General features: G+C 31.5%; 3 protein-coding genes across 4 annotated transcripts; 2 read left to right on the top strand and 1 right to left on the bottom strand.

Moving 5' to 3' along the window:
• Positions 1-1686: 1686 nt before the first annotated feature.
• On the top strand, positions 1687-2447 carry LOC7496987 (brassinosteroid-responsive RING protein 1). Its single transcript, XM_002320777.4, has one exon. It carries the CDS (start codon positions 1843-1845, stop codon positions 2338-2340), a length of 498 nt encoding a protein of 165 aa, XP_002320813.4. The 5' UTR covers positions 1687-1842; the 3' UTR covers positions 2341-2447.
• A 4924-nt stretch (positions 2448-7371) lies between these two features.
• LOC7494100 (uncharacterized) lies at positions 7372-10545 on the bottom strand. 2 transcript variants are annotated; one of them, XM_002320112.4, is made up of 8 exons: positions 10329-10545; positions 9753-9774; positions 8998-9054; positions 8828-8909; positions 8535-8630; positions 8305-8429; positions 8201-8219; positions 7372-7890 (listed from the first exon to the last, which is right to left on the bottom strand). In XM_002320112.4, the coding sequence occupies exons 1-8, from the start codon at positions 10426-10428 to the stop codon at positions 7651-7653; spliced, it is 741 nt and encodes a 246-aa protein (XP_002320148.2). In that variant the 5' UTR covers positions 10429-10545; the 3' UTR covers positions 7372-7650. The 2 variants fall into 2 exon arrangements, with proteins under 2 accessions (XP_002320148.2, XP_024440085.1); XM_024584317.2 differs by lacking the exon at positions 9753-9774 and having other exon boundaries at positions 10329-10484.
• Positions 10546-24030: 13485 nt separating this feature from the next.
• Positions 24031-25870, top strand: LOC7496985 (uncharacterized). Its single transcript, XM_002320776.4, has 3 exons — positions 24031-24426; positions 24686-24750; positions 24913-25870. Exons 1-3 carry the CDS (start codon positions 24265-24267, stop codon positions 25589-25591), a joined length of 906 nt encoding a protein of 301 aa, XP_002320812.1. The 5' UTR covers positions 24031-24264; the 3' UTR covers positions 25592-25870.

The following is a 25870-nucleotide window of genomic DNA, read 5'->3' as shown; positions in this document are numbered from 1 at the left end:
TGATTATTAATGAGCAATATAAAAAATTGAAATACCCCTGACACAATGACATTTGAGTTTTTTTAAGGGTGAAATGATAATTATATTGTAGCAGTGAATAGGAAGACATATCCATGGCCATGATGAACTTGCCTTCTGTTTTAGATATTTTGTGATACCTTATTATAGTTAAACTTGAACAATACAACAAATTGTTTTTTTCATAATCAACCTATTTAAAATCTGATTAAAAAAAGACCTGAACTTTAGTATTGATGATAAAAAAAAAAAACAGGATAATTTGTTGGAGTTTGTTATTGTTTAGGCATGATAGAGAATGCCATGTCATTTGGGTCGGGCCTAAATGATATAGATGTTTTTCCTTCAAGTCCCTCAACAATAAAACGGTCCTCATCCCAGTTAGACTGGGACCAAACTTAATGTCATATAAATTCTCAAAAAGTCTAGTGATTGACACACACCACATGGCATAGTTATTATTAATAAGAAAATCAATATTGCAACACTCTATCCTGTACTCGAGCAAAAATTATCAGTGTTGTGCTACCTTTCTTGCCAATGCTATCTCGCTTGACCTATCTTTTTAGAAGGCATCTAACTTCTCATTAATAGCTAGCTCTAGGCTCCTACTTTCTCTCCAATAAATATTTTTTGTCAACTCGTCTTTTTAGAGGGCACTACTTTTCATGCCAATCATCTTCAAGTGCCATCTTTTTCACCAATGGTACATCAAGACACAATAACTAATTACTCAATTTTTCACATTACTTGCAAGGAAAAATAATTATTTTTCATTATTAGTTTACTCTCTACGAGGTAAGCTCAAGTAAATGAGGTATATAAATATATCAAGTCGTCCAACAAATAAATTTATTTAAAACATCACAAGAACACAAGTCCATCCTTTTCTCTCTTAGTTATATTGTATATCAACCCAATAAATATAGCTTACATTTAAAGTTTATGTCATGTTTGTTTGTTAGAAAATATTTTTTATTTTATAAAGTATTTTCCCAACTTTTTTATATTGGGTTATATTGTGGAAAAATAGTTGACGAAATTCACTTTCCGGTAAGAGAGAAGAATAAGCTTTAGGTGGAGGGAAGTAATTTACTTTTCTACAAATAAATGAGTCGTTAAATCCGTCATTACAAGACATTGCAACCGTTGAAAGAGGAATTTTGTAAGATAATGTATAGAGATGTGGTGCTTGATTCACCAATATCTCCAAAGCAGAGAGAGATTTTTTTCATTCCTGGCAATGCTGATTACTGTCCTCTCAGTTAATAGACACAAATCACCACAAGATAATCAAAAAGAGCAAAATTACAAAAGAGATAGAGCAGCCGAGACAGATGATTACCATGCCAGCAGCATCCCTTCCTCTCTCTTTCCACAATTACAGCACGTGGCACTTGTGCAAAATGTCCTCCTTGTGTATAATAAAACCGGTGGCTATTTTCCAACAACTTACGGGTTTACGCGGCTTCCACAACGTGAAACTACAGAACTACCCCTGATCACCACTGTCACAGACCAGTCAAATCGAATCCAATTGCGGTGACCCACCTAAGATCCCACCCTTCTCCTTTTCTATTGGCCCTGGTAGAAACACCAAACATCACAGCTGGTGACTTTATCACTCCCTCACTCCAGTCTCTCTGTCCTATATAAGAGTATAGAGGCACTCCCTACATCCCAAAACTGAAGCAGCTGAAGCAGAAGCTTCCCTTCTCTCTCCCCTTCTCTCTCTATAAATTCTTGAAGAAAGACCCTTCTCTCTCCCATTATCTATCAGAAAGAAAATCCTCTTCTCTGTTTTCCTCTCTTTTTTTCAGCTAAATGGGGTTTCCAGTTGGGTACTCGGAGGTTTTGTTACCCAAGCTGTTCGTTCACGCACTTTCCTTGCTGGGTTTCATCCGGGGCCTCGTTTTGTGCCTTTTTACCTATGTGGGTCTCTCAGATTTCCTTGAGACTGACAATATTTGGCCCGATTACCCGACCCGAACGTCCTTCTACCCGTCTCTATCGGCTGCCCTGATCCGGGAAATCTTGCCTGTCATCAAGTTCGAGGACTTGCTCGGCGGAGATGGTGGTTGTTGTGACTTGCCGGAGAGTTGTGCTGTTTGTTTGTATGAGTTTGAAGGAGAGGATGAGATCAGGTGGTTGAAGAATTGTAAGCACATTTTTCACAGGGCTTGTTTGGACCGTTGGATGGATCATAACAGGAACACGTGTCCACTCTGTAGGACTTCGTTTGTGCCTGATGAGATGCAGGGGGAGTTTAATCAGCGGTTATGGGCCGCAAATAGCGATGATAGTGATTTTTACGATGAATAGAGTCCTGTTTCGGTTTCTTAGAGAGCTTGATGAGGTTGTCTGATGAAGTGTATATATACATGGAGATTTGGCAATTCAGCCAAATAAAAGAATTTTTTTTAAAAAAATGTTTTACTCTCTTGGCATGAATTTCTGTCAGTATTTTATTTTATTTATTCTTAACTAGTAAATAGGGATTGAAATGCATAATTGATGGTCAATTTCTTGATGCTGGGGTTGGTCTTCAGGAGAAACGGGTCAGCTTCATGAACTGGGTACACGAACCTTTTACCCATATGATTAATGGGTTGATATGATCAGTGTGGGTCTAACAAATAACATTAATTATTAGCTTAATTTGTCAATCTACTCCTTGGTTTTTATCTAGTGATCTCTTCTGAAAAACAGAGCTAAGCATGCTGATTTTAGTGAGATTTTGGCTGCAAATCCTCCTGGCCTACCGTAGGCCATAGGGCATCAATCTCGTAGTTTACAAAAGAGAAAAAAAAAAAAAAAACACTATCTCAAGAGAGCCTGAAAGCTCTTTCAAGGTACATATTTTATGAAAAGGCTCACAAGCTAGGCTAGTCTCTTCATGTAACGCTCTCTAGTTTATTGCTCTAGTCTTTTAGGGGGAAAAAAAAAGTTACAATTATTGGAGTTTGGATTGTTAGGCGGATTGGATTGTTAACCCTGTTGGCGTGCAGGTTGCTAACCGACTGGCTCGGATCTTGTCAGTTTATGTTACGGGATTACAGAAACTTCAGCCCGTCTCGTTCTATAATTTCCCCCTTTTTTCCTCCTATTTTGTTTTAGCTAGTACTTTGCCTGGTGCTGGTGGTTTGTGTTTTTTAATGATTTAAAAGGGAGTTTTGCTAAAAATAAAATAAAATAAATTGATATTTTTTAGTATTTTTTTTTGTGGTTTGATGTCAAAAATAAAAAAATTATTTTAATATATATAATTTAAATAGCATTTCGCATCACAGTAAAAAAAATATAAATGGCGTTTATGATGTATTTCTACTGTTATTTTAATTTCCTATCATGTCATGTCTTTTGATTAGCTAACACGTTGATCATGGTTTGTGTTAAATACGTCACGGCCAAGTCAGGTATCAAATTTGAATTTGAAGACTTTTTTTTTATATATATGTTTTTGCTTTCTGACAATAGAATTAAAAAAAAAGTCAATTTCAAATTTACCACTTGTGTTTTTTCATCCCTTCTTTTTTGACAATAAAATAATAAATAAGATTTAACTCCAACTTAGCACTTGTGTTTTTTTAAAACACATTTTTATTACTTGACAGTGGAATAAAAAAAAATGAAATTGAGATTTTGACATGCCTCACCCTAATGAATCTCATCTGAGAATAAAATTTAAAGCCATAATATATGTGTGTTTGGCACTGTGTTTCGGAATCGCTTATGAATAAATTTGAATTTTTTTATTATTTATTTCGTTTTAAATTAATATGTTTTTGATGTTTTCAAATCATTTTTGATGTGCTAATGTCAAAAATAATTTTTTAAAAATAAAAAAAATATTATTTTAATGTGTTTTGGAATGAAAAGCACTTTGAAAGGCAACCGCTATCACACTCTCAAACACCCTCTTTAAAATAATAGTAGAATAACATAATTTAAAACTAACCGCTATAACAATCCATAATGTCAAACACTACATCAATATAATTCAGCTTTAATTAACAAACCATTAAGTTTTGTATGGCATTTTTATTGTTCACTTTCTTATATATTCACTATGAATTGTAACACACTTTTTTTCTAAATTTTTATTGAAAAAAAAAACTATCTAAGAAACTTTTCAAGGCATAAAATTAGCTGATTAAATCTAATTGAAAAAAACAATTGGAGGATGAAATCATATAAAAAAAATTATAAATCACTTCAAGTACAACAAACAACAATAAAAAGAATAAAACCTAAATTTAAGAGATGGAAAAATTAAAGAATGATGAAATTGAAAATAATTTTTTCAAATAAGAAATTCACAATTGAGAGAATTATGACTAAATTTGAAGGGAAAGAAATTGAAGGGATAGTGTGGATTTTTCAAGGGGTAGCATGCAAATCAAGGTGAATAAAAGAGAAAGAAAAAGAAAACGTGAACGTGCACAAAATCAGGCTGAATCACTATGCACACACCACTAAAAGAGAAAGAAGATGTTAAGATAAATAAAATAATACGACGGAAGCACAACAACAACCACTAGAGTCAGTTGCACACGTTGTCCGAAGATAACTGACATGTGGTTAGCACACGTTAACATCGTTTTTTTTTATCTTGAAAAATACTAAAATACCCCTATTAATAAATGATAATAATAATAAAAAAAAACATTATAAAATCACCACTAAGCCCTTAAAGTCAAGGCCAAAAAAAATCGATGGTAAGGGAAATAAAGTCATTATATTATTTATAGTAAAATGAAAATCCTATAATTGTTTATAGTAATGAGAATTACTATATAGATGATAAAATAGGAATAAAAAAAATTAGAACCACTAAAAATGATAAGAACAATTTCAACTAGTTTGAAAAATATTTTTTTTTTTAAAGTAAATATTAATAATTATTTAAAGAGTAACAAGATTTTTCACGCAACATGAGGTCAGAATTAACGTGGTATGTTTCAATATAAGGAAAAAAAATACTTTGTTGGATCGTTATGGGGATGGCAGTGTGATTCCTCTCTCAAGCTTATCTGTTCAAAAATGGCACTGCAATCGTGTTGGTGCATCAAGCGTACCATAGCGAGGGCTGGTTTATAAATGGAGAGCATGCATCCATTAATCATCTGCTTTATGTAGTGCTCTAGTACCATGTTATGGATGACTTGAAGTTAAAAATTAACTCATTTTCTGTAATTGAATTACGTAAATAAAAATCTTTTAATTGCTTTGGTGTAACAAAAAAAAATCAAAACTTCTTAAAATCATGGTAAGAAGCAGCCTTTATGCAATAGCCATAAGCACGATTGTGCAGTCAAACTTGTTTGACTGGTCGGATTTTTAATGATCCTATTAACTTGGTTATGTTAATATTAAGGGGGAAAATGCTGTATTTTATTTATAAAAATAATCAATCTAGATTGATTCAATAATTCAAGAATTTACTTAATGATCTAGTAATTCATATATTTTTTTATGTTCATGTGGAGTCTGGAAACAACCTAATAATTATTTAATTTCATTTTATTTTTTAAATGATCGCATTGATGGATGTTTATGGCGTATGCTAGGGGTGATCATTTTCGGTTCGATTCGGTTTTTATCAAAAAAAATATGCTAGGGGTGATTATTTAAGTTCAAACCGACCGGTTTCGGTTCAGTTTTTTAGGACAAAACCGGTTCAAACCGGTTTGGCTCGGTTTTTTCAGTTTGGCTCTATTTTGGCTCGATTTTTTCCGGTTTTTTCGGTTTTGGTTCGGTTCGGTTTTTTCGATTTCAGGCTTATAAAACCGAACCGGTCGATTTTTTTAAAATTTTAATCGGTTTTTTTTCACGGTTTGGTTTTTTCGGTTATTTTTTTTCTGGTTTTTTCGATTTAATCTGTTTTATCGGTTTTTTTACTCACCCCTAGTGTATGCGCCACCATATACATTTTTTTTATTGATATTCTCTAAACAAAAAAAAAATATTGAGGACTACAATGTCATTTTGCTAAATATATCAACCTTAGAATAATTTATGAAAATCTTAAGATTCTACTCCCTTAATTTTAAATTCTATTCGGCACTCCTAGCAAGCACGTGAGAAGCTAATATTATCTGTAATTTTTTCCTTTCCCTTTTTCTTTTTCATTTTTATCATGATGTTAACGACGTTGATTAATCAGCTGCCGTTAAAAAATCCATCTTCTTACTGTTTGGAAAGCAAGTTTTGATTTCTAAAAGGCTATATATAGGAATAGAAGCCGGACCCACTTAAGTGCGCGTTAACGACATAAAGGCTTAAACCCACTTTAATTCCCACTTTTGGTTGTTTCGGATTAAAACATTTTAAACGTAAAAAACATTTTCAAGCATTTTAAACATTTTTTTTTATATAACTTGTTTTTTAATAATATGTTAAAAAACAATTTAGAATATCAATAAAAACATAATTTTACTAAAACAATTAAGATAATTTATTTTTTTATTAAATATCAAAACAATAATATATTAAATTGACCTAGGTAGAGTCGGGTTAACCGGTTAAAACTTATATAAAACAAATTAAAATAAATTATGAAATTCAATTCTCAATAAATCAATGCAATATTAAATGATGGAATTAAAAAAAAAATTCAATAAAAAAAAACTTATTCGGATCAACCCGAGTTAACTTATCATATCCATAACTTGAATTATGAAATTAGAATAACTGAATTAACCCACAACATGGATGGATTGTGAAACTGAAACATCAATGTTGAAAACAAAACATATCTCTATTAAATAAAATATTGATGAATAAAAAAAAGGTTTTTTTTTTTAAATAAACAAGATGCGCTGCAGGGTTAATCAGTCGGAGAGGTCATCCAGACCCACTTGATAGTCATTGGTTCATGCGTGTTACAGAATTTTGGTTTCATGTTTAAGCAAACGCAGTTGCAGGTCTACCAATTTTGCTAAGAAACTGTAAGAAACATCCAGAATTCCAGAACCTCTCACTAATAATGGTGATGAAGATGACGAATCCACAATTCCTGATTGTGATTCACAATGATAATCCACACCATTCATAGGCTTCTGATGACAATTGCAGGGTATCCGAAACTATACAGACAATCACTCGATCAAAGTGCACAAATCCTGACAATGGGCTAAAACCTATCTCTATTTTCTGGTCTTCGAAAAAAAAAATGCACAAGGAAGCAAAGTCTAGCATAACCCTAAATACGCAATGAATTGAAAATGGTAAGCTGTGGTGTATTAGCATTCATCAAGTGTCCAGCCCTCGTGAATTAAATTAACAGAGGATAATGCCAATGCTTCTGCATAAATATTTACTGGTAAATTCAACTAGAAAAAACCCAAAACCTTCTTAGTCCAAACTCAACACTGAACAATTGACTTTTTTTCAACCAACACTTAAACAGTATGAACAATCTGATTAAAGGTATTCGATGTTCCAGACTATACTTCTCCATCAATACATCCTCAGGCAAAGTGTTCCTAAAGTTTTAGGATAATGGACAATCCCGGATACAATTGCTGAACTATTAGTATCTAAATAAAGAGCATAAAAAGACTCATAATCATGGAAGATTGAGTAGAACAAGCATGTTTTCACTGGCGTGTGACTGCATTTCAATCCAGTTCACCTTGAGTAGCCATGTGGAGGATAAGCATGAGGTTGTGGATAGGCAGGAGGGTAACCTTGAGTTTGCGGGGGTGGAGGATAGCCATAAGGCTGGCCATATGCTTGTTGAGGTGCGTAGCCAGCGTGTGGAGGAATTGGCTGGTCAATACGTGACATCTGCTGCACCGAAGGAACTGCCATAGCAGGCTGTGGCCCAAACTTGCCATCTCTCTTGTCCATTTCAACCTTGTGCTGAGTCTGCATAAACCAGGAATTTGCAGAAAACCATGTAATTGTAAAACGATTCTTTTAACCCACCAAGGAATTAGATGAGTAAGATTGATAATTTATCAATCTATTAAAAGCCACTGGTTGCAAAAGTTGGGCATCAAGATTTTGTGATGTGTGACCTTTTCAATCCTGTTTCTTAAAGAAGAGTAACTTGTAGATTATACTAATAAATTATTTCAACAATCCTAGATGACCTAAAGCAGGTCCTGTTGTTTTGGCTACAAGAGTAATATGCCGATCCATTCAACAGGCACTTGAGGTTTTATTTATAGCATACCTGAATACATGCGCAGACCCTGCCAAAACAGAAAAAAGGAGAAGAATTAATTCAAAGATTTTGATGTCTCTCGAACATTGAAATAGGTGAACTAAATTCCTTACGAGCAATAAACCAAATCAGACAAACAGCTCAGCATCTGGGCAAGGTCTCCAATTTCATCATTTCCAGTTATGCAAGCAACTAATGAACATATACATGCTAATTGCTGCAGGCAGAACATAAATCCCTACAAAAGGAAGCATGTCATAGTTGAGGTAGCTTTCTGAAAAATGGAAGAGCTATCCTTGCGAAAACATCATCCACAATAGAGAGACAGAGAGAGAGACAGTACAATAATGCAGTTGTCGCATTGTGTAGTTTGTATATTGAATTCATCTTGCAATAGGAAGCGAGTTGAGGCAACTGAATTACAGAAGCAGCACACGACCTGAAGAATAAGGGAAACAGGAAGAGAAATTAATCTTCAAGGATACTTATTGTCGGGTGGGTGGACAGCATGTTAAAAACTCTGATGATCCATAAACAAGAGTCCAAAAGAAAGATTCTCTGCCTATCCCTCTAGTTGTTGACAAGAAGTTGGGGTACTCCATAAATAGATGAAAAAATAACAGATCAGTGTCAAACCTCAGTGCCAAGGCAAAGTTCAGGACATTTACTTTCTCCGCACTTCCCACTACATGGAAGATAGCCAGCACAGCAGACATACCTACAGGAGAGCAGATGCGAAAATTATGCTAGTACTCGCTTTGATTCTTGTCAGGGTGGAAACCTAAGGAGAAAGCAATAGCAATTACCTTGACATGTCATTGTAAAGAGCTCGTTTGCGCAGCATGTATGAGACACATGGTCCACTATCACAAACAAAACAAAAACGTTTTTAATCTGATAAATATTCTCATATCTTTCACACAATTCAAAATTTTCGAACACAGCAAAAGCAACACTGGCAATCACATAACACCTTAAGTAAGCCAGAGTCCATGACAATGACAATTCATTTTTCGAAGTCCAACTTCCATAGTGATGTGTTCTTATGCAATAAAGGAACTTCTTTTCTCTTGTTAGGAAAAATCTTTCCATTTAACCTTATATCAGGCGCTCAGTTTCCAGGCACTAAAAGCTTCATAAACCAAATCCCACTAGCACAAAAACTAATTAACACAATGAACTTGTAACCATACTCATTAGAAAACACTGCTTTCAGCACTCTCCCGATCTTGTTAACAAGCATGCAGCAAAAATATCTTTATTGTATCCTTGATTTTAGTAGCAACCACTACAAATAACTTCAATCTTCGAATGATTAAGTCATACGTGTTTGCTAAACAATCCATGACACTGACCAGGAACTGCAATTTGAATCATTATAAACTCAAAACCAAAAACACTAAACATCATATTCCTGATCGACAAGAATATATGAAAAACAAACTCATATAGCAATCCCACAATCATAAATTCTTTCAAACAAATTAAAAAACTGACCCAAAAAACAAGATCCAAATGCAGTATCAAAGCAACAGTGCATTAAAAAGATGACAGAACTTACCAAAATAATGAGAACAGACAATCTGCATTCCAGTCCACCATAAAGCAGAAAATCAGAACAGAGATCAAATGTAAATAATAGTATATTATCAATAATATATCAAATTTTGCGATAAAACAAAGTATAATTATAAACAAAAAGAATAAATTCAACTGCCAAGATAAAAAAAGAAGAATATTAACCGAAAAAACAAGCAGTTTGGACGAGTCCTAAAAATTACCATTTCGGTTTCAATTTTACGTTTATATTTTTACAAACAACCAAACAGATGGCTACAAAAATAAAAACAAAGGGCGCTAATTTGTTTGGCAGCTGAGAAAACGAGAGGGAAGACAAAGTCAACCTATGAAAATCTCAGAGTCAACTACGCCATAAAAAAGAAAAGCAAGATTAGGCTAAGTTTTGGCGAAAATTCTGTTTACAGAGCATTAACAGAATCGCGTTCAGAAATCAAATCAAATCAAGATTGACAAAATAACAACGAATCAAACAAAATAATAGAACCAGTAAGAGAAATTCTAAACGAAGAAACAGAACGAAAAGAAAAGGTGTGGGGAAAGAGAGAAGAGTGCATACAAGGAGTATCGGCGGAGATGGTGCTCAAGAGATTGGTGTGCCAGACATTCCTATAACTCTTACGCACCTCCATTTTCTCAACCTGATCGTCCAGCCCCATTTTCCTCTGGTTTCTTAGAGAGAGAAGAGAATGGGAGGGGGGTCTTGTCAGGTACGGGAAGGAATTGTAGCGTTCAGTATTGTGGTCTCGTAAAATAAAGAAGAAATAGTACTAGCACACAATGCGGTTAGGGAAGGCTGCTTCGTATTTTTCGAAAATGTTTTTTTATATATATTAAAATAATTTTTTTAAAATGTTTTTTTTTAATATTTTTAATTTTTGTGTATTAAAACAATTTAAAACATTATCTTTAAATAAAATTAAATTAATTTTGCATAAAATACCCTTTAAAACACAATTACAAACAGCTCCGAAACAGTAGCGTGGAAATTAGAGATGTGTACAGCTGGAAAACGCGCAATGGCGTTATAAAATTAAGACCCTCTAGAAACAATTTGACCGTATAATTTGAAGTTGTCAATAAAATACCCTTCATTCTCACCTCCAACCAATCCAGATCTATTACAGGGTTTAAGGCTTTCATTCCGTACGTCCTTATATTTTTTGTTTATTGTTTAAAACGTCCCTCGAGTATTCTTTGTTTTAATATTAACCTTTTATGTTGGAATTTTTTCAATGTTGGAACGCCACTTGTGCTGGTGTATGTGACTAATACTAGTATGCTGGCACGCAATTAAACAGTCATGACATGAGTTGTTTTCAGGTAATAGCTCAGTCCTTATTCTTCTTGATTTTGCTAATAGATCCTTTGATGTTTTCTTTACTTGATAGTTTCTTTTCTCGATCAATTGATCATGGATATGGCTGTTTTTTATGATTTTGATTTATTGTGTTGTTATTTTTTCATGTTTGAAGGGTTTATTGGTTGTTTTGCGTACGATGGAAGGGTTAAATTGACGAATTGATTTTGTGGGGATTCAATTGTTGTTTGTGGGTTGTGGAATTTTCCAACGTGAATTGCCAAGTTATTTTAGTGGTCACACCAATTTTATTGTGGGCGTAGTGATTTCTTAGTTTTATTTGTTCATTTAATTAAATAATAGGAAGGTATTTGGTAAATCAAAATTTCATGGCTATATATTATATTTTAATCACCTAAAACTACCTTTTTTATATATATAATCATGTAGTGTTCTAAGTTTATCAAGAGTCATTAAAAAACAATTTATAAATAATTTTATAATTCGCATATATCCCTATGATATATTTCTCATGAGCATTCCAAACATAATTACAAGTAGAGGGATTTATACTCGCAAAAAAAAAGTATCAAAACACAAAAATTCTATAAAAAAAAACTTTTTTGTATGACTTTTACCTTAATATTTTTTAAAAAAACTCTCTAAATATTCATAAATTAAGGATTCATACTAAAAAAAAAAAAAAAGACATAACACGAGTTCTCTTCAAGAACAATTTTTTTTTAAGAAACTTCTCAAGCATACATATTTTCTCTCTTGATTTGATGTCATTGAACATTAAAGTTATACTAGATCAAGCCTAACACGCCTTGTAAAGTTCACCTGCAACACCTTGAAGAGAGATCAAGAAACATGTTCAAAGTATTCATCAAGTCAAGCCAAGAAAAGCATATCAAATCTTCACCGTGTTCTCTTCAAGCATCAAATCTCTAGCTTTGAAAGATCCGAGTCTTCAAATATTCTTCAAAAAAAAATCAGTGGGATGACAATTCTTTTGTGAAGAATTTTCGTATTAGAGAATTGTAACATTTTCTGATTTCTCGGACAATTTTGCAATGGAGCTGGTGGTTAAATTTAATAATGTTAGGCAGTGTTTGAGAGTATAATTGCGATTGCTTTTCAAAATACTTTTTACTTGAAAATATATTAAAATAATATATTTTTTTATTTTTAAAAAATAATTTTTAATATCAGCGTATCAAAATGATCTAAAAACACAAAAAAATATTAATTTGAAGTAAAGAAAAAAATATTAAAAAATTATATTTTTAAAAAACACTTTTAAAACGTAAAAATAAATAGTTTTTAGGAGTTAATTTCACCCACTGATAAAAGGATGTGATGGTGACAGAATCGTAAATATAAAATTGATATCAAGATAGAAAAATAAAATAGAGATTTTTGAAATAAAAAATACATGGATGTACAGAGGAATTAAACCTATACCTATTGACTTTATTGTGGTGAAATAATAATTTTTGTCTATCCATGCATTCACGAGTTTCCCGGCCCGCGCAGCTGGATTAAAAAAAAATTGAATGCGAAATAAAAGTTTGTAAAATAAATAAGATAACAAAAATAGATATATATAAAATTGAATATTAATTAAAAATCAAAATATTTATTTAAGATTATGATAATCTCATATAAAATAAAACAAACTATGAAAATTAATTCAAAATAAATTAAATATTAAATAATAAAATTAAAAAATATTCAATCAAAAAAACAAAAATAAAAGATAGAATTAAAAAATCAAATAAAATTATTTGCATTATTATCAAATTTAATTTAGGAGGACAACCTTAAAACTCCTAACTTGATTTATTGTCCAGTCTGATTTTAAAATTAATTTATATAGAAGTTACATCTATAAGACTTAGTCTACGTGGTGGCTCTGAAGGTAACATAAACAATCGATAAAAGCATGGTTTAGCTTTAAATATTTTTTAAGATAATAATTTTTTAATATTAAAATGATAATATATTAGAATGATCCGGGTTTCACGACTTAACTCACCAAACACACAATCCAAATCATGGACCCACCAAGTTCTAAAATTTTGTTTTAAAAAACTATTTTTTTTATTTAATAATATAATAATAAAAATAAATAATTACAAGTTGAACACAAGTCAACTACCGAGAAGCTTCTTTAAAAATACGATGATCAACCCAAATAAATCATGTTAATAAATTCAAAATCAATAAAATATCCGATGATAAGATTGAAAGAAAAAAAAAACTAAAAAACATTTAATGGAAATAAAAAAATGTATGGAAAGAAAAACAACAGGAAAATATAATTAATAAAAATTAAAATTAAAATTAATCTCTTTCACTGTCATGTCGATGGGGGAACCCATAGTCGTTGATTTTCCATATATATATATATATATAAAACAACGGTTATATAGGACTCGTTTTGTCCAATTTAATTAGCCTTCATGACTTTTCAAAAGTCATTATAATGTATATTTGACTATTTTTATATAACGTTTATTCATTTCTCGAAGAGAAACCACTCTACTGAGTCTAGTCTGCCTATCGGGCCGACGACCCTTGGTTATTCAATGCCATTATTATTTATTACAGAGAAAAATGTCATAGAAAGACAATTCGGTCTACTTTTCAAGTCAAACTTCACTTTTTTTCCTTGTTTTGTGATGGTTATTTATTTATTTATCAATAATTTCTTTTTATCTTTTTTTTTCTTCTTCTTCTTCTTATTATTATCATTATTATTATTATTATTATTATTATAAAAAAAAGAAATAATTTTACATCTCAGGTTGAAATCATATTGTATTACAATCATTCAAAGAGAAAAGTTTAATCCGCACAACACTGTGAATAAAAAAAAATGAATGAAAAAAAAGGATTTAGGTATTTCCGTCATGTTTCTTAAAAAAATAAAAAAAAATTAATTATAAATTCAAAATCTATCATATAATAAAAGATATTTTTAAAACAATAATAAAACAATAATATATATATTTTTATTTAATATCGAGACAAAAATATACTGAATTCATGCGAAACTCATAAAAATAATCTTGTAAAATGTAAATTAATAAAGTTAATCTCGATGTTAAAAAGATGTTAAAAGGCATAAAAAAACCAATACCTGATTCAATATGTTTTTACCTCGTATGTTTTTTCCATCAAACTACAGTACAATAAAGTGCATGAGAAATTTTAGTATGGGATAGTTTTTTAAAAGAAAAAAAATTACGAAGACGGTTGTGAAGGAATAAAACAGCAAAAACATGCCTGATTTTATTTAAGCTAAACAACAAAAAGAGTTTTTTTTTTATTTTAAGTTAAAAACAATAGATAATCGATAACAATGGTAAAATTATTTTTTTTTAATTTTAAAATAAATAAAAAATCATTGATAACAAAATGGGTTAAATTGTATTTTTTTTAATTAAAGGACCAAAAATGCATTAGACAACACAAAAAAATAGCTTGAACCTTGACCCATCAAACTTGTGATTTGAGTTATGAACTCAACCAAGTTTAAAATAATTTTTCTCTTAGATATGTTTAAAATCTAAATATTAAATAAAAAGCTAGAAAATAGCACAAAATCACATCCAGTAGCCCAATACACCTGGGCTTCTAAAATATGAGCCCAGGCGTGTGGGCTTTTAAGCCCATGTCAGCGTGTCCAAGCCTTTTATTTATTTTAATCTTTTCAAGGGGTGCCATCCACCCTTTTTTTTTAAAAAAAAAAACAAATGAAACTTCTTTTGTTCAAGCAAATAACATGTTATCTGTCTATCCAGATTTGAGCCACCAACATGTTATCTGTCTATCCAAATTTGAGTCACCATCTTAGTGATCAAAAAATCAAGATAGAGTATTTTAGCCCTAAAAATGTATTTTAACCCAAAAACTTCTTGCAAACACTCTCAGAATATTTAAAAACCAATTTACCAACCCAGTAAACAAAAAAAAATCTAAATCATAAAAGCAAACCTATTAATTTTTTTCTTCCTTTACTTCAATGTGTTTTTAGGCAATATTGAGGTTAATCAACCACCATAACACTTATTTTATCATGTAAAACTCTTTGACATCAATTTTAACTATTTTTATTGTTGAAATAGGTGTCAATGATTATTTTCATTTTTTATGTTGAAATTTGGTGATTTTCTCTCTCATCAAACAAACTATATATGAACTGAAAAATAAGAAAAGTAGAGTTTTGTACTAAATTAGATATTTGATAACTAAAAGGATCGATAACCTATTATCTAAAAAACAAAAGATCAAAATTAACTTTCTATATAAAATTCAAAGTGCCACATGTTTTACCTGCCTTTGTAACTTTGAGCCTTTGTCTTTTAATTCAAACATTTTTTAAAATAAAAATGTAATTGAGTATTAATTTGGGCTATAAAGGGTGCAAATGGACAGAAAACAAATTTAAAGACAAAAATAAAAAATTAAGAAAAACAAATGCTCCAATTCATAATGAATATATAAGAAAGTGAACAATAAAATGTAGAACTGAAAAATGCCAGACAACTTAATATTTGGTTAATTGAAGCTCAAATTATATCGAGATAGTATTTGATATTACAGTAGTAATTACTTTTCAAAATATTTTTTTTGTTTTGAGATATATGAAAATAATATTTTTATTTTTTTAAAATTTATTTTTAATATCAGCATTTCAAAATAATAAAAAAATTAAAAAATATAATTTTAATTAAAAAATATTTATAAAAAAAAAACATGGCATTACCGGGTAAACAAATAGGTATAAAAAGAGTCAGGGACCGTGATACTCTTCTTTGGGAGCTTTATGGCTACCTTGAAAAATCTGCTCTGCTACATGAGAAGCCAAGTCAGGGGCAAAAAAGCAGCAAATATAAATTAAACATTATAGTGTTTGTTTCTGCGGATTATCTGTTTTTAAAAGTGGTTTAGAAACTGTTTTCAATTGGAAAGGCATAAAATTGATGCTTTTGAGTTTTTTTTTTTAATATAGTTTTGGTGTGACGTTATCATAAATTAAAAAAAAATAAAAAAAATATTTTAAAATTTTTTTAATTAAAAAATATTTATAAAAAAAATATTACACTACAATACAAAACAAACACCTTAAACTAAAATTTCACAGTTTGAACTATTACGAAACCTAAAATATACAGGAAAAACATTATGGATATACTTGAATTACCGTGGATTGTAATAGTAAAATTATGATCTTGCCTTTAACAAAAAAAATCAAATAAAATGACCGTGTGGGGTAAAATGATCGATTTTTTTATGAGATTAATTTGTCATTCTTTATTTGTTTAAGGGCACTAATACCATTTTTTATTTTTTTTATAATAGTTAAATTATTATATTACCCTTAAAAGTTAAAAAAACTGACGTTTGGTCCAGGGGCTTTGTATTATAATATTCCATATAACAAAATTATAAAACTAATTAGTTCACAGCAACCATTAATTTATTAAGAAAATAAATAAGTTTAATTTGGCACACAACAAAACTATATACTAACTTAATATAAACAGTATCCTTAATTACATCGTCGACCAAAAATAACTTAAACATTTAAATTCTTAAACACACATATTACATAACAACAAAATATTAACGCTTCTAGATACATAATTAATTTAAACAAAAGGTTTGTATCCATGTATCTGTTTTCCATCTCAAGGATGCAAGGTAATTAGTAACATATTTAGGCAGTGTTTGAAAACGCGGTTCAACCTGTGTTCCTAAAAAATTTGAATTTTTTTTTTTGTTAAAATTTAATATGGTTTGTATGTTTTAGATCGTTTTGATGTGCTGATGTCAAAAATAATTTTTAAAAAATAAAAAAAATTATTGGCATGCATTTTGGCACGAAAGGTTATTTGAAAAGCACTCGCAATCATATTGTCAAACACGCTTTTATATGACATGTAAATATTAGGTAAATATTAAATTTTATACTTTACAATAAATAAACAAAATAAGAACCATGTTTAATAATACATTCACTGTATCATTTAATAGAGTAACTTATAACTAATATGTTAATGTCCATATCAATCCTTAACTAAGTATTTTTCTATTAACCAAGATATAATCATTTAACATGGTATTATTTCCATTAACATGAAATAATCTTTCGAAACATCCATTCAATAATGCATTATTTTTATTAACTAGAAAATAATCTCTGACACACCCATTCAACATGACGTTATTTACATCCTTTTTTCCCCACATTTTTCACTAAATTATAATCAAAAGAAATTGCTTATAAAACTATAGAAATGAACAAATAATTTATTTCAAGGTACTGAACACCTGCATGATACATGTGCATGTGACATGGCCTCTTTCTACTGGCCTAACTCCACACCTCGTTTGTATTATCAAATTTTACAAATCACTATTCGTTTTGTTACTTTACCATGAGAATTAATCCTATCTTCCATATAAAATTTTCAAATTTAAAATTAACACAAGGCAATAAGATTCACATATATTTTTCTTAGAACATATCAATTAATCTTAATTAAACATGTTTCCTTAATATATTAATTCTTTAATTTCTCAATTGTATTAATTCTATCTACTAATTTCTTGTAATTTAATGTATTTTTAAATAAAAAATATTTTTAAACACAATATTGTATGGCCAATAAAGGCATAACCTGTTGGAACCACATAACCACTTGATATTAATTTTTGAGATCACGCCGTTTCTAGTACCGTAATCTCAAGAAGAAAAAAGAAAAAAACAATAAGTTAAATCGTTTCCAATAGTATAATTACTCGTTGAAAATATAAAAACAACCGTGAACGCTGTGCTGATCCACCAATGTAATTTTAAAAATAAAAAAAAGTTAAGTAAGTTAAGTTGCTAAACGATGAAAATATATAAAAAAATTCATCAATTCAAATGAATAAATTATGTGTTGTTTTCTTAAAAGAAATTAAGGAATTACACATTAATTCAGACTGATTTCGAACTTGATCGTTTTGTGTTTTAAAGGTCATATTTTTAAAAATTAATTTTTTTTTATTTATTTCAAATTATTTTTTAAATATTTTTAAATAAAAAACATACTGATATTATGATGCAAATGATCTCGAATCATTACAACCAAATTGCAAGTTGCATCAGTTCGGTAAGCAACAGAAAGCCGGTGGAACTGCGGAGGCTATCCAATCTAGCCTAGAATACCTTTATTAAAGTGCTCGGGTAGCTACATCATTACAGCTGATTCCAGGCATGCACATAATAATGGAACCACTAATAAATTCACAACTCTTAAAGTTTTTATTTTTTAAAAAAATTAATTAAAACAGTTAATTAAAAATTAATGAATTAGCATAATTTTTACATATCACAATTGTAAAATACAATTTTTATAACTTATTACTATTTAGAATAGTGATTTCCTTTTAAAACAAATTAAATGGACATGAAAGAAGAAGAAAGAAAAATGCGAGACATATCAAAACTCCTATTACAACAACACATCAAAAAAAATTCAACAAGATGAATCTAACGATGCTAGAAAATATCACCAACAATGATCCAAGTTGACCACACTTGCAACCTAAAATAAGTGGGTCACCCTCCACCTTCTAGCAGAGGGTTTGGTCTACTCGGGTCAATGCTAGTGATATTTTTTAGTATTATTTGATTTGTTTCGTTGAGATTCTTAAGAAGGTATAAGTTGTGTCGTAATTAGAGTTTTTGTATATCGTCGGGATCTATTTTTTATTTCATTCTCTCTCTTGTACATTTAATATTTTTTAAAATCATGTTTTTAATCCCGACATATATAAACTATGGTTTTTTTTTAACTCCAACTGTGTTATTTTACTAATATTTTTTTAATTTGATAAAAATATTAAATTAATATTTTTTTAATAATTTTAATGTACAAATATAAAAAAATAAAAAGAAATATTTTAAAAAACATCTTTCACTCTAATGACAAACGTACACGAAATCCCATCACCAGCAAATCTGCCCCTTTAATGCTTAATTATTTGTCCGGGGCTCTGACTCTGACTCTGTTTCTTTTTCCTTTTTAATTTCTTTTCCTGGTTTCCCTTGCCTAGCTGGTTCCATAAAGCTACATAATTTTTCTTGGCTCCTTTTCAAACATATTATATATTTATATTATATTCTTCCACACGTCTGGCTTTTAAGTTCTAGGGTTACCCGTATTCCTGGTTGACTTTCTCATGCTATTGATGAACCCTAAACAAACTTCCTGTGATCTTACTTCTTTCACCAATGTAGGCATTGGTTAATTGGTTAGCGGCTATATTCATGTTATAGATATGTCACTGGCCGCCGTCAAAATCCAAGTAAAAGATCTATTTATCTGGGTTGTGCCCACCAAATCTGAAAACATATATCAGGAACCCGAAATATTCAACTACCTTTAAAAAAAAAAACAATTAGGGTTTGTTTTTTGATATGTAGGTTATATATAGTGAGTGTTGAATGCCACAAGGCGTCTGATTTAAAGTGATCTGCAATCCTTTTCCCTCCTGCTTCAGACTAGAGCTATATATCAAGAGCTAGCACTGTCTCTTAAATTTATAGCAGAAGCTAGATAGTTTCCGTGATAAGCAAGAGAAGAGATCTGAAGAGCATGAATGTATATGAAGCACGCACTAAGCTAAAAGTGCCTAAGTTACTTTTTGCAAGAATGTATATGAAGCATATAACAAATACAGCATAGCAGAGCTTTGTTTTTTCTAGGATGCGATTGGACTGCAGCATTCAAGCTCAGCTTGAAGATAATATCAAGCTTCCTTTCCTCTCTGTATAAGGTCTGCCTCATTCACAGCTCGCTATAACAGAGGACTTTTCGAGAAAGAGATCTTGTTGTTAAAACCCCAGAGGTATTCCATTCTTCTCTGGCTACTTCTCTGCAAGTCGACCTGGTCTCTCTCCTTCTTTCTACTGGATTTTGGAAGGGCCGGTTTGTTAATTCTCTGCGCTCTTGTTTCGATCGGGATATCATGAAGAGCAGGAATGACGAATATTTTGGATTAGATATACTTGACAGAATAAATAGAGTAGAGATCTATATACAGAATCAAGGAAAAACAATATCTTTCTTCTGTAATTTTTTAGTAGAAAGAAATGACTGTTGTGATTGAAGTCTTGCATCGATAGCAGGATGACCAACAAAAGAATGCTGTGATGTAGTTTTCATAAAAGAAAAGAACAGTAAAATGCTTATTCTGATCTATATAGAAAAGAAAAGAAAAGAAAGAAATAAGCGCTCTAATCCAGAGTTTTCATAAAATCCCCAGATATCAGCTAGAAGCAATTCAATTATTCTGATCTATATATATATATATATACGTATACGGTAAATCAATATAGAAGGTGACAGTCAGAGTGATATATTCTGTATGAACAGTAAAATGCTTTGAGCAGAAGCTCTAGCTTTTAAAGCGTTTTTTTTTATATGCGAGGAGAGATTAAGCCGTCATATCATGTCTTCAATAATTAATCAAAAAAACAAAGAAAAAGCAAAAAGTAGGGATATATACGAGAAGAAAAGGGCTTTTTATCAGAACCTTTCCACTATATATTCATCAATGAGTCACCAACAAAATATTTGTGATGAGGAGTGGGGTAAGATTCTCAGGTAAAGGAACATTAATTAATATATCCATGAACAGTCAAGCATGAGAGGTAAAGGAATATTTATGGAATGTGGTACTGTTCATGTGTTCATTCCCTTTATGTATACGCTTGAATTTGATGTTTTTTTTAATCTATTAATCACACTCTTTTATAAACCAAATTTAGAAAAAAAACTTTTTACCAATTCCAATATAATGATTGTTCTGCTGCTTTTGTGATCTTGGAATCGCATCTTCATCTTTTTTTCTTATTAGCCATGGATAAGCACATCTTCAATATCTTGAAATAAAAACAAAGGTAAAGGTGTTCCGAATATTTATATTAAAGATTAATATAAAATTATTCTTAAAATCTTAATCAATAATTTAATTTTTTAAAATGTATCAGAATATTAATAAATATAAACCCGTAAAAGTTCCAAACAAATTTTTACTTAAAAAATTCAAGTTTTAATATAAAAAAACTTTCACTCAAGAGAATTTATTATAAAATAATAAAAAACTATTATGTAACCTTAAATTTCGACACCTTGTCTTTGGTTCCTGGCACAATACTTTTCTTCAAATTCTGATAGGAGATTAGATACAAAACAAATGGCATTGGGACAAGCCCAACAGCAGTCCTGATATTTGACACATTAGCTGTTTTTTTTTTACATCGTGGAGCTTCCAATTAGTACATTACTTTTAACAAAAGATCAAAATCAGCAACCCTTTATGATCAGCAAGCAAGCCATGGCCCATGCCATTTTTGTGTTTTAGTGGTGCCCGCATCTTTCTTATTTTTACTTGGAAAGATTGTGCATTTTATAATCTCTAATTCAGGCCTCAGGGCTGCATGAATTGCAGCTCAACATACCTCCCCGGCCCCCTCAGGTTTCTCTTCTTTCTTTTCCATGGGTCCTTCGTTTTCAACCACTTAACTGGTCTCTCCGTGGCTGCTAAGTGTTGCGTTTTCTAGCCATAGCTCTTCCAGTGATTAAAAAGCAACGTTGGTTTTCTCTAGGGCACAATCCTTACGCTCACAGTCAGCTCAAAATGGTCTAGCATCCAAGTTTTGTTTTGCACAGACTGGGACCCCTGGGCATGGCTCTTCCTGTGGATAAAAAGAAAGGTATTTCGTTAGAATGCCCTCTGTTTTTAATTGCTTTAAAATGCCTTTTCCTTAACATGGTTAATTGTTCTAATTGCTTTTAGAGGTAAAAAAAAAAAAAAACATACATACATATTCATATTTCTTGTTTTAGGCATTTACGTTTCTCTGTATTTGATCGATCATCTGCTAGCTATCCATTCTGTGCCATGGCCGCATGCACCTTCGGTCATGAGTCGATGTTCGACCGATGCCTCGGGATGGATTCATAAAGGAAACAATATACAGTTTCAATTTCCTCAAGGCCACAAAAGAACATTGCCTATGATAACAAGCTTTTTTTGTACTTCCCCAAGTATTTTTTTTTTCCATTTATGTGCACGCTATTATTCATAAGATCTTAGAAGACAACCTCTCAAGTTTTTGTTTTTTTTTTTTTTTAGAGGACTGATTAAGGCAAACAACAAAACTCTCTCGTCCTTCCTCGTGTTTTTTTCATCTGCTGACATAAATGCTAATATACATATATATATATATACATATATATATATATATATATATAGAGAGAGAGAGAGAGAGAGAGAGAGAGAGAGAGAGAGAGAGAGAGAGAAGGGGGGGTAATGAGGGGCATTTTCCTTGATAAGGCATTCTGGAATGGAAGTAATATGCTTTCACCTCGCAAAAGTATTCTACTAGCATGCTTTTTCTGAAAGCCTACCTCCAGGTGACACGTAAGACACTAATCTCTGGTATCGGATTGTGAGTTATCAAGCCTTGGTAGTCTCCATCGTCTCTCAAAGCATCAGAGCCGTCAATCTTCTGAGACAGCAGGGACCCACTAAGTACACTCATCAAATCCATGTTTATGTGGACCAAACGTGCTTGCCACCTTCTCCAACCGCGAGTGGGTTTGGAGCGTGAAACCCACGCATCCTCTATCTTCCCTTTGTTCTAGGGGAAAAAAGGCGTTAGGTTTCACGTATTTTTAATCAATTTTGAAAAGCTTCATGTTACCCAAAATACCCCTCCATCCTGATACGCTTGGGGTAAGGATCACGTGGGCAAGCTCCTACGGAGTTTTATCGAACGGAGAAGGTCATTGCATAAATGAGGGGAGATTAACTGTTAATAATGTAACTCTGTATTGTTACTGCAGCACACATTATCAATTATGGAACGCCGCTGCAGTTGTAAACTGCAGTTTGCTCTCACGTTTTACATCTTATTTGATTTTATTTTTTTTGCTTTTGCGTGTGCAAGAGGTGTAATTAGTCAAATGAATTAAAAATTAAGGGGTGGTTTACGTGGTTGGTATTTTTTTATAAAAATATAAAATTTTAAATTTTATTTTTATACATAGAATATATTATTACCGGGAGAACTTTATCTTTTAATAGACAACCCAATTCAATCGGAATAATTAAAGTCTAGTAGGATTTTAAATACTAGAATTTAGACAAAAAAAAATCAAATAAACTCATTTTTGTCTTTTTTTTTTTGTTTCTTGTAATAAAATAGTTCAATTTTTATATATTATAATGATGAAAAAGAATACTTTAAAATTTTGTTATACTAGATAAGAAAATAAATAAAAAAATAGACAAAAATATATTTGATTTAAAATATAAAAATAAACATATAATAAATATGTTTTTGACATAATTTTAAAATGGATTTTATATTTTTAAATATATATATATAAAAGGACATGTCACTTCTATTTTCTCTGTCTTTATATATTTTATATTTTTTAAAAAAACATATCTTTTATTCCAAGAAAATAACTAAACACCACTGACAGGTACATGAAATTTTCCTCTCCAAATGGCTAAATTACTATTTGTATGTAGAAATCTTAAACTAAAGTACTCAAGTGATGAAAGTATGAAGTCTATTTTGACAATTAGACAACACGCTGGCTTTTAATTTCTAACTCGAGTCAAAAAAAGGGGAAGAACTCTCAAGATATGAGTGGATGGCAACTGAGAGCAAGACAGACACACCTTACCATAGCAAGGACTAACCTCATACGATAGTCGCCCATCTATAGATGCTTTGGACATGTATCATGACGTGTAATAGCGGCAGGCTTTTTTCCGTTTGCTCAAATCTCCAGTGTAAATAATAAAACAACGTAAGGACAAAAATGTCCAAATAAAGAATATTAATAAAAATCGAAACATATGAAGGGCCGAGAAAGCAACAGAAAGTTAATAAGAAAACCCTCAATATCGAGTTCTGTGAGATCTGCAGCGAGCAAAAACAATAGCGAAGAGAGCCAGCCCCCTCTTCCTCTCCTTCCTTCCCTTCCTTTTTTCCCTTTGAATCCCAAAAAACCTTGCCCTCCCTCTATCCGTTGGATCTAATATACAGATACAACCACCTTCATCTTGTAACTATATAAACCCGTAATTATTATTTTCTTCTTCAAACATGAGGATTCGAAAGAACGCAAAGCTCTCACCTCTCATGTTCTCGCAGGGTTCTTCAGAAGCTCAGCCACTGCAGACACACGTTTGCCAGCTAAACCAGTCACCATGGGATGTGATTTCTTTCTCTCAAGAAACTTATTACCCATCTTCTTCACTCTACCAGGTAAGTTTTTTTGTTATGAAATGTCTCTCTTCATTTCCTCCACTTCTTTTTTTTGACAGATCTACTAAAACCCTTCCTCTATTTATCCTCTCTTTGCCTGCATTTCCTCCTCTTCTTCTTAGGGTTTTTCAGATATCAAACATTAGGGTTGCTTTAAAACCCTAAATTTTCTTGGTTTTGTCGTGTATTCTTCTCCTAATAGATTATTAGGTTAATGGGTCTCCCTCATTGATTACTCTTTGGTTCTTCTATCTATCAGTTCGAAGGAGAGGATAGCTTTAATGGAAATGGTAGCTTAGGTGATTCTGTTGGTGCTGTTGAGAGGTAATTTAATCTCTACTACTAATTTTGATATATCGTATTGTTTAGCATTAGGGTTTTTGGAATAGCTCGATATTTCGGAAGTAATTGTTGGAAATTCTTAATGGAATGGTAAGTTTGTGTTTGTGGCTGTTGAATATTGTTGGATTATATAATTATGCGCAGTGTCGCGTCGATGATGATGGAAGATATAGAAGAGAAAGGAATGATGAAAATGAAGGTCGATCATATGGTTATTGTTGACGATAATTATGAAAATGAAGGTAACAAGAGATCAGAAATGTTCGGTGATTATGAAGAAATGAAAATAGATAGCGAATTCAAGCTCAAGAAATGCAACAAGACAGACGGCAAAGGCTGGCATTGCAAGAACGACACTAAAAATGGGCACACTGTGTGCGACCATCATCATCATTTGACATCTCACAAATCATCATATAGCAACATCAACAACAACATTAATGGTAGTGCTGCTACAAAAAAACCTGATAAGGTTGCTTCTATTATTGGGGCACGCCGTGGTCGGGCAAAGTCAGCCAAGAAAGGGTCATCATCGAGCTCAAATCCGTATGAATTTTACTATTATTCTGGGTTTGGGCCGTTGTGGGGAAAGAGAAGAGGAGATAAGGATACTGTCAACAAGAATGAAGCCAAGGATGTCGATAATAGTACTGTTATCGGTTCCATGATTCCAAATACGACACCGTCTTCAAGTTATTCACCGATTGAAAATAATCAAGGGTTTGATTATGTTGATGAGGATGACGACGACGAAGAGGAAGACAGTGGCAAGAAACGGATGCGGAAACCCGTGAAAGCGAGGTCTCTGAAGTCTCTTATGTGAAGGGTTTGGAGGAGGGGCAAGAGAGGGGAAGATGCTGCGGCTGCTGTTTTATTTTTGTTTTTATTTTTATTTTTATTTTGTTGTATCGAAACTACCGGGTGTTTTTTTAGGTAGAGGAGTTTTTGTGATAATTTCGTTGCACATGTTGTTGTGTATTATCATGCGTGAGTTTAATGTTTTCTCTGTAACATGCCAGTAGGAGAAGTTGTAGGGTGTGAGACGAGTGTACCTAAAGATTGTGTAAGTCAATGGTTTGAGAATGAAAGGGTAGTTTGGTAA

This window comes from Populus trichocarpa, chromosome 14, assembly GCF_000002775.5.
Source record: "Populus trichocarpa isolate Nisqually-1 chromosome 14, P.trichocarpa_v4.1, whole genome shotgun sequence".
Lineage (NCBI taxonomy): Eukaryota > Viridiplantae > Streptophyta > Magnoliopsida > Malpighiales > Salicaceae > Populus > Populus trichocarpa.
This window is presented reverse-complemented; position numbering and strand designations above follow the sequence as displayed.

Coding starts and splice junctions, on each gene's coding strand:
- LOC7496987 (XM_002320777.4), top strand. CDS start 1,843: ATGGGGTTTCCAGTTGGGTACTCGGAGGTTTTGTTACCCAAGCTGTTC.
- LOC7494100 (XM_002320112.4), bottom strand. CDS start 10,428: ATGGGGCTGGACGATCAGGTTGAGAAAATGGAGGTGCGTAAGAGTTAT. Junction 9,055..9,752: donor TGTCTGTTCTCATTATTTTG/GTAAGTTCTGTC, acceptor TGTTTGTGATAG/TGGACCATGTGTCTCATACA. Junction 8,430..8,534: donor AATGCGACAACTGCATTATT/GTACTGTCTCTC, acceptor TTCCTTTTGTAG/GGATTTATGTTCTGCCTGCA.
- LOC7496985 (XM_002320776.4), top strand. CDS start 24,265: ATGAGGATTCGAAAGAACGCAAAGCTCTCACCTCTCATGTTCTCGCAG. Junction 24,427..24,685: donor CATCTTCTTCACTCTACCAG/GTAAGTTTTTTT, acceptor TCTATCTATCAG/TTCGAAGGAGAGGATAGCTT. Junction 24,751..24,912: donor TCTGTTGGTGCTGTTGAGAG/GTAATTTAATCT, acceptor AATTATGCGCAG/TGTCGCGTCGATGATGATGG.